Below are 9,299 nucleotides of genomic sequence, written 5' to 3' on the forward strand. Positions count from 1 at the left end.
ACAACCAAAAGATGTGCGAATGAATAGGCGAATCAATTTATACACATTGCCAGTAATACTCATATTGTATATAATTTTTTATTCGCTTTTTGTTTGCACTCGGCTTTTTTTTAATTGCTTGCTGGATAACAAAAAGTGATTAACAAGTGCCCGACTTTGTATTTTGTATGACTCTTCAATTAAATATATCTAGTTACGATGTCCTTTTTTTTTTAAGCATTTCTTTATGTCTTTAATTTAATTAAATTAAATTTAGTTTTTTATTAGCTTCCATCGGGTAAATGCTTTGTTAAACCTATTTGATCTGATCCGAAATAATTTCGATGCTGTTCAGTTTTTTCGCTTTAGTTTGGCAGTCAGTACAATTTTTTTGTTTTCAGTGAATTGTTCGTGAACATTTATGCTGGTTGGCTTATAGGTCTATTTCTAGTAGCTTATTAATATGAACATTTTTTTTTAAGTTAGTTTCGCTTATTTCTGTGTGAGTTTCTGCATGTATATGCTTTGATTCGAGCATTATTAAAGTGCGTACATTCCATGCACAAACTTTTAGTACTTTTTTTGTTTCTATTTTTTAGGGGCTATGGCAACATGATTATTATTTGTAGTCTGTTTGCCTTGCATTTTTGTTTATTTTTTAATCGTTTTAAAATTGTATTTACAGCTTTTATGTTAACTAACCTATACATATCGCTATGTTCATAATCATTTTTACAACATTTGCATAATCCACAGAAAACATTTCATGCGGAGTTTTGCATTCTCTTGTTTCTTTATTAATAATATTTTTTTAAATTTGCATTTAACCTTTTATTTTTTTTTGCGAAAAGTGTTTCATGTGCATAAAAATGTGTGTAGGTGTGTGTTGATTATAATTAGATTTGAAAAATGTTTACATGTACATTAAAAATTCGTGTTTGCTCAACTTTGTGACCTTATCAAGCAAATTGAACACCTTAATAATTCAGTTGTTTCCGTTGAGTGCATTTTTTTAATTTAATTTATTATTATGTTGTAGGTTTATTTGTAATTTGTAATTGATTTCGAATACAGACAGTGAATTCATTTGGCTTCCTGGCGAAGGAATCCCAAAATGCCAATATGCATACATATTAATATAAAGAAAACAACAACATTTTGCTTAAATAACAACAACAACAACCCATGAAAAATATAATAAAGAACCTGCATTAAATATAAACTTAATTTAGGCAATAATATATTTTTTGAGGATATGGATTATTATTTGTAATGGAAGCCTTAAGTAAAATATAGCTATTATTCAAATAGAAAGTATATAATAAATATTTAAATAAAATTAGATTTATTAAACAAGTTTACAAATTGAATTAAATTCATTTGAGTTGCGCTTCAACCTAAATGCATTAAATGACTTCATATCCTGTTCTGATTTTGTATCTACTACACACTTAATATATTTGTGTTTAATATATATATAGGGAGTATGTGTTTATTATGCTGACTATCCACGCCTCCTACAACTGATCCGCCCTAATTATGTACAAGTGACAAAAACAAACAGAAGTTTTCCCACATAGCTGGCTCTTGCCATATGATTATTTCCCATTACTTTGAGTCCATTTCGACTGGTCAGCATATCTGGTCTGAATGCTTTTCTTAGTAGACGTCTCTACTAACTACCTAACTAATTTGTTGATATAGTTGCCAAAGTTTCCGTCGCCTGAGACCAAGACTGAGGCAATCCCGTCCGCGATGTGAATGCTCATGATTCGCGTTGTGCATATTTTGTAGCCAGAATTAACACACAAAGACTCGATACTAGGCAAGTCCTTTGCCAGAGGCAGCTCCTGAAGTCTGCAGCAGATGAATCTATACAATAAAGGTAAATAAATGCAGAGAAATGGGAACGGAGTTATAAGCAGTAAGTTAAGTACATCTAAGCACAATTAAAACAGAAAAGATATGATAAATTTCGGAAATATATAGGATCAATCGGAAGGATATATTGATATATTGATATATATCTCTCAAATGTAACCGACTGCTTACTACTCTATTCACAATCTATATAACTTCTTGATTATTCCACTGATGTTTCTAAGCTGTAACTGTAAGCCAGTGACTTTCAAACTTTAAAGTTGAAATACTGAATTTCTCACTTTGAAAAAGTTTCATTAGTATGTAAACACCAGAAGAGATTCGTTCGGAATCCATGGATCAATTTTTATAGAATGAAAAAAGATGCGTAACCCAATTTATGCTTAATAAATAAAACAGGAACTGAGCCATAAATGGGTTTATAAATTTATTTACTCACTTGTGATTGCGTGTCTCAGCATTTGATTGTTCAAATTATCGAATTCCGTGACGGATGCACTGAGCGTGGTCTCGCGGCGTAGCTCCGGATAGTTTTCGATTTCCGCAACGCACTTAAGCTCGAGTATCTTGCTGACCAGATAGAAGCGGTGTCCCTGCAGATAAAAGTGCACCTGGAGTCGCTGTCGGCGCAGTATATAGTCGTGGGCGGGTATGCTCGTATCGATGCTTGGCTGCAACTCCCCCAGCATTGGCTGCAAAGAGTTGTGATTGAGGCATTCGAGTGGGTTAATACTCGCTGTGTGTGTGCGTGTGTGTGCTCGTGTGATGGGAGGGAGGGGCGACGGGGGAATATTCTTACCTGCTCTCCATTGATATACCAAGTGAGCTTTGTGGGCACACTGGAGTAGTCCGAGGAGCAGGTGGCACTGAGAAACTCCTCCATGCGATACATCGAGTTGAAGCCCTCGATGAGGGGGTCACTTTGCGGCAAGGCTGCGTAGATGCGACAAATGATAGACAAATTAGCCACAAATGGGTTAAGTGGTTTACGGTTTGTGCTTCTGCCCCACCTGCTACCGTCATGTTGTCCTCCTTGGCGGCCAGCTTAAAGTGCGGCGCATCGCCGCTCACCTCGCACTTGAAGCTGCCCGTGGACTTGGCCCCCAGCAGGCTGAGATCCACGCGGCACGTGGACTCGTTGCAAAAGTACTTGCCATCGAGCACTTGAATGCCGGCCACGGGAAATGTTAAGTAAACCGGACGCATCAGCGGCGTATATCTAAGGAAATTATGTAAGCTTCAAGCTGACACCATGGAAACAATAATTAACTTGTTTACCTGAAGAACTCAAGGCGGTCCTTGTACCACTTCACCGAGTTCAAGGTATGCCCGCTCATATCGTAGCTGCAGGACAGCGTCACATTGTCCCGAAAGTCCACAATCTCCGGCACGCTGATATCCGTAACGAAAAGCGCCGAAATCTTTTGCATGTCTGTCGAATTTGAAAGAAGCGCAAAATGTAGGTTTTAATCATGCTTAACGGAACGTTTTTTAACGGAACTGGTTCGAGCCTTCAATTCCAATCCATGATTAACAATGAGTAATCGAACCAAATCAATTTTAACTAAATTTAAAATTATAATTTATATTTTAACACTGGGCTTGAACCAAGCCAATATCCAAAAACAAATCATTTGCTTAGAAAAATATTTTGGTTAACTCTTATTTGAGACCCCAAAGCACAAAAAACTTGCATTTATGCCTAATAAAAATCTAGATTCATGAATCTAGAATGACAAATTCATGATCGGAACCAAGGAGTAGGGAACTATGAACCATGAACCCTGGTATTAGGTACCTACAGTTGGACAGGCGCTGCAACCACAAAGCAACATTTAAGTTTTGTGTCTGCATTGCAATGGGCTGCGCATAATTTTTTGTTGCCACCAACCAGGTGCAGCTGCCACCACGGGAGGCAGGTTAGCTAGTCGCATCGAATAAATTTGAAAACTTCATGCAATACATATGCAAATAGGCACAACAAACAGCGCCACATTGCAACTAGCATATGTATAGGTCTCGGTTTGTGGCATGTGGCGGCTGGGCTGGGGCAGCCAGTGATAAGCGAAGCGGCAACATATGCAACATCTGGTTGCTGTGCGGCAGCAACAATTGATAAGAAATTCGAACCAAAAACTGTCAAGCAGCTCGACTTATGTGTGTGTGTGTGTTGGTAAAACATATATGTCATGTGGCCCACGTGCAGCACAGTGAGTTACAAAGATATCCAATTGGTAGAAAAGATAAACTATAAGTATTGTTAGCCTGCCAGCTTCTTACTAAATAATATAGTTTTATTTATATACATTTTACTATCTATTTCGAATATTTGCCACGCTTATCAAAACTGCCAATTATTTATGTAAATTTTAAATGTTAGCAAAAGACAAAAACTTGTGCTTTCAGCCGCTTCACAGTTTCATATACCATATGCAAATACGCTGCTAATTAAGCCACACTTTTTATTTGATGCTGGCAAGCACATTTACTACCTTTACACACTCACACACACACACATAGACACATCCAACCAGCACAGAGGCAAGGGAGTTCTGTGTGTGGCTAGATAAATTTACATATGAATTTGGCAAAGGACGCGCCGGCAAAACTTTGGTAATAAATTCATTTAAAGATGCTCGAGACATTTATGCAAATATAAATATATGCATATATATATATATGTAGGTATATAAATGTATATATATATATATTTGTGGTTATTTTTATGGGCACCCATTCAGGCGGCTCTACTGTTAAGATTCCCGATTTGTATGCAACAAAAATAATTGTATTTGCATAGTCTACCATATAATAAAATCAAGAGATAATGCAGCTATGCATATATCAAGTAAATTGTATGTTTTATGAGGGAGAGTGGGATAGAGTGAGATATGGAGAGAGACAGGGATAGAGAGAGAACTGACTGCAGATTGAAATTGAATGGAAAGTATTCAATTCCATTAGCCAAGTTAAACCAGTCCGTAGCACGCGTTTTGCAAAATAAGCGTAAAATATTAAAAAACGTGTCAATTTAACATGTGTGTGTGTGAGGTTGTATGAGTGAGTGTGGGAAACCATTTAGAAAGTCCCTGGCAATGTGCGTCCTTTGTTAAACGTTTGAATGAATGGCCCCGAATGTGTTTCGAGCGCGGTTGCAAGTGAAATATGTCAGCTGCATTTTACAAGGAGCAAAGTTTTCTTATGCTCTGCCAAAATTTTGTCGCTTTAGTTTTCTTAATAAAGGTTTCAGAAAAGCTAGAACTGAATGGCCCTGGTCTGTTAGGGAAAAATGTGCATAAAAAAAAGCACGAATTTGAATAAAATTAAAACTTAAATATAATAATTATTAATTAATAATAACAATTATAATATTATACAAATTTAAGTAAGAATATTAATACAATAAAGGTATAAATGAAATAATTAATACATTTAATAATTATATTTGACTCAATTTCCGCTGTTACGTTTTTTTTTTCTCAATTTGTATGCAGCACACGGCGTATGCGTAATATTTGCATTTAATTTACTTGCCAGTGCAGAAAAATGTGTTATTTACTATTAAATGCAACTGCAACTCATATCGTTTCTTTATTATTTGCTTATTTACATCTCACTTAAGCAAGCTACCCACATAACAAACGTAGCTGATCAATGGCTGGAAAATAACTGACCAGGATACGTCATCTTTTCGAGCTTAAAAAATGTATTGAAGCGTCAGCATTTGCCTTTAGCCGTTGGCGAACTGCATTGCATGTTTTTAGTTAACTGGCAGCGCGAATGTCTGTGTAGTGTCGGTTTGCCACTGGGGCAAATGGCAGCTCATTTAATGCGCTGCAAATTAATTGCCCCATTGCCATTGGCAATTTATGTGCCAGAAGGCGATGGAGGAGATGCCTTTGGCAGGCTGCCTAATTGCGAACATTTCCGAAATACAATTTAACTTTAAACTGCACTCAAGCTGTGCAGTAGCAGGCGGAACTGCTGCTGCTGCCGTTGTTGCCGCCGCTGCTGCTGCTGCAGTGGCAGTAGAGCAAAAGTTGCGGCAGCACAAATTACCAAGTGCCAAAAGGCAACGTCAGCAGCATCAAAAAGCAAAGGAAAACTGCGAACGAAAATGAATGAACGGCAAATGCAACTGCAGTGCAACTGCACTCGCAGCAGTTGAAATTATGGCAAAAGTCATTAAAAGAGCAGCCAGCCACGAAGCCTGATGGCCAGCAGTAGCAGTAGCAATAGCAGTAGCAGGCGCAGTGCCCAAAGCAAAAACTTTGTCAATATTGATTTGCGGTTCGGCTGAAGCCAAAACAAAAAATAAAATAAAAAGAGAAAAGTAAACAAAAACAAAATTAATATAATCTGATTGCAAGCGGAGATGAAAACAATCAAACGCAGCAAATGCGCATTACGCATACGCCGCGTGGCCAGCAAATGATTCTAGCAGCTCACTAACTCGCACGCCCGCCCTTATTACAATATGCGAAAGTTGCATTCGGAACGGACAAAAAAAGTGTTAAATTCAATAAACAGTCATCATTCACTTACCAATTAAAGTGCAGCTGAAGAGAAACAGCAGCCAGGCGTAATCCATTTTTTGTATTTGCTCGGAAAATTGTTTGAATAAAATTAATTGATATGGCGTTGCGGGCGGCAGTTGATTGTTGTTCTTGTTGTTATTTTATGCTTTATGCTTGGCCACACTGCACAGAAAATATATTTATATATACATATATATATAGAAGTCGTAGTGACATAGTCAGCGTTAGTTATTTATTATTATTTTGTATCTGCTCGTCGAGTGAATTGTTTAATATTTCAATAGCAATCGATGGCACAAAGGCCAAATGGAAATACAGAGTAGCTTCAAGCCAAGTTAAATGATAATGGAGTGTCTGGCAGAGGGGCTGAGGGTCACAGAGGGACTCTGCAGCGAGGGAGAGAGAGAGAGAGAGAGAGACAGGGCGAGTTGAATGGAAAATGAAATTAATTGAATGCAGCGTCAAAGGCGAGTCAGTAGCTGTAGCTGTAGCTGGAGCTGTAGAGAAATAAAAACACACACTACTAAACCAATACATATATATATATATATATATATATATATATAATATGGATATGTGTATATGACATCAACACAATTGCAAACTCATGCAGAAAAGTTCAAAGGATGTGCTCGCCGTTTGGCTGTGTTTGTCGTTTTATAAATAAATAACAAACATTTGGAAAATAAAAATACAAATAAAGAAAAACAGGAGCAGCAGCAAAAATAAGTAAGTAGCGTCTGTATGAAAAGGGAAAGGCACAAAGGGCACCGAGGCAGTTGGGAAGTGGAAAACGAGTGAAAGCACAACAGCGACGACAACAAAACAGGAAACAAGGGCGCTAGCTGGGCGTGGTGTGTCTGTGTGTGTGCGTTTGTCAACTTAAATAATTTAAATGTCGAATTCAAGCGAATTCATGTGCTTAATATTTGAGAGTGTCTGCCACGCCCCCGCTGCCGTAAGGCAATCTAACTGTAATGCACAAGCCCTTACGCTTTTGGGACGCACGACGGAAACGGAAGTGCCGCGCTCAATTAGTCAGTTTGTCCTGCGACTTCATATCTGCTTAGCCTCTATTTAACTTCATTATAGTTGTGAGTTTTTAAAGTTTCTTTCAGTTTATATTTGCATTTAATTAAAGTGTCACTTTCACAATATTTACTGTTAAATATAATTGCTACTTTTATAGTTAATTAATCATATATACATATATATTTTTTTAGTTTGTTTTTTTGTTGGCAGTTTGAACGTTTTTTTATTTAGGCTGGACGCAGCGCTCTCTAAGGCATCTCCGCACGGCTTCGAGTTTACGAACTGACTGAAGCTGCAACAGCAGCGCGAGAAACACGTCTTCTCATCGGCCTCATCGTCGGCGTCGTCGGAGTTGGCGTCGTCGAAGTTGGCGTCGTCGTCGTTGACGTCGTGGTGCTCGTAACTGTCGTTAATGCTGCAGCAGCGACGCTAGCGTCCTGCTCGTGTAATTGTAATGATGCGGCTGCTGCGACGCTCAGCATCCGGCACGCTCGTCCACGCGTCGGCCCATTACAGCAAGAGGTTAACAGAAAAGAGCGCTTAACAGAGCGCCAAGAGAGCAACAGCCACACATTTGTAGCTTTGTGGCTGACTGTTAGCGCCTGCTGCTGATGTTCACATTAACAGCTGCTAGCGCTGTTAAGCAGCATCAGAAGGAAATTAACAGCAGCCGGCGCTGTTAAGGACCCTATAAGGTTTTTGTTGGTAATAAGCTAATAGTCAATTAGTTTATAGTTTGCAGTTACCTGTTTATGGCCATTACCATATTTATGGCTAGGCAACTTTTGACAACAGCTTGACAGCATTTTGAGCAGTGATATTTTGTCAGCAAAATTGCATTTAATTTAGTTTATGTAAGTTTTACGCTTGTTTTCAGTGCGGGTTGTTAATTCAACGATAGTTGCCAGTTAAATACGGCCCCAACTGCAGCTGCAGCTGGTTGTGAAAATATAACGTGCAGTTTCAAAAGATACTGAAAAAAAATAAAAGAGAAGCAGCAGCAGCGTTGACGGCAACGAAGCCAGCACAAAGTCATCTTATCATTTCATGAATAATGCAGGGATTTGTTAGGGACACATGACTGGAATTTTACGCAAAAGTTGTGATGATGCTGATGCTGATGCTACTGCTGCTGATGCTGATGCTACCAACCGCCAACCGACACGCAGGCTAACACTATACTTGTTGTTGTTTGTTACACTATAACTGCACGTTTGCTAGCCACCCCTCCACCCGTCCAGCCCTCCACCACCCTCTTTACTCTAGCAATATTCCTGGTTTGGCTGCGGCAATCAACAGAAAATTGCAGATTTTAAATTCAAAGCATTTTCGTCGTAGTCGCTTTTAAGCTCACTTCTTTGCTCGCCTCTGCTCTTCCAGGACGCCGCCTGCCGCACCCCCACCCGCACTCCCCGCCCCACACCGTTGCTGTGCGTGCATAAAGCAACTTAATTTCAGCGAATAATTTCTGATGCTAAAATATGAATATTAAAACAAAAGCAAGCGCTTGTGCATATGCTACAGTACTCGCTCTTTCTCTCTTTCTTTTTCATTCGTTTGCTCTGCGTCCCATGCACAGCGCTTCTTTTGAGCGGAAGTAAGTCTGTTGTAAATGGCATTTCCGGCGCATTTCGACACACGTGTCTATGTGAAGACATTGCAGCTACCTGTTCACAGGCTCAGCTACTTATTTACATCTTCTTCTCTCTCTCCTTTTTTTTATAAATATTCCCATTTTCGACGCCAGTCACGTGACAACGCAAACTTTTCGCCATAAAAAAAGGTGCAGCAGCTAAAAACCAGCAAAAAATGTTGCAGCTTCAAACGTGTTTGTGTGTGTGTGTGAAAGTTTCGCTTCAGATAAATCAC

General features: G+C 38.8%; 1 protein-coding gene across 2 annotated transcripts; it reads right to left on the reverse strand.

Annotated features, from left to right (window-relative positions):
• Positions 1-203: 203 nt before the first annotated feature.
• Positions 204-7,698, reverse strand: beat-Va (beaten path Va). 2 transcript variants are annotated; one of them, XM_064696674.1, is made up of 7 exons: positions 7,392-7,698; positions 6,406-6,560; positions 3,139-3,292; positions 2,871-3,079; positions 2,660-2,793; positions 2,300-2,552; positions 204-1,851 (listed from the first exon to the last, which is right to left on the reverse strand). In XM_064696674.1, exons 2-7 carry the CDS (start codon positions 6,449-6,451, stop codon positions 1,745-1,747), a joined length of 903 nt encoding a protein of 300 aa, XP_064552744.1. In that variant the 5' UTR covers positions 6,452-6,560; positions 7,392-7,698; the 3' UTR covers positions 204-1,744. The 2 variants fall into 2 exon arrangements, with proteins under 2 accessions (XP_064552744.1, XP_064552743.1); XM_064696673.1 differs by having other exon boundaries at positions 6,406-6,647.
• Between the last annotated feature and the right edge of the window lie 1,601 nt (positions 7,699-9,299).

Source organism: Drosophila montana, unplaced genomic scaffold, assembly GCF_035044405.1.
Source record: "Drosophila montana isolate Dmon_TW-CO22-7 unplaced genomic scaffold, ASM3504440v1 contig_3848_1, whole genome shotgun sequence".
Lineage (NCBI taxonomy): Eukaryota > Metazoa > Arthropoda > Insecta > Diptera > Drosophilidae > Drosophila > Drosophila montana.

Coding starts and splice junctions, on each gene's coding strand:
- beat-Va (XM_064696674.1), bottom strand. CDS start 6,451: ATGGATTACGCCTGGCTGCTGTTTCTCTTCAGCTGCACTTTAATTG. Junction 3,293..6,405: donor CTTCAGCTGCACTTTAATTG/GTAAGTGAATGA, acceptor CAAATTCGACAG/ACATGCAAAAGATTTCGGCG. Junction 1,852..2,299: donor GCTGAGACACGCAATCACAA/GTGAGTAAATAA, acceptor TTTATTGTATAG/ATTCATCTGCTGCAGACTTC.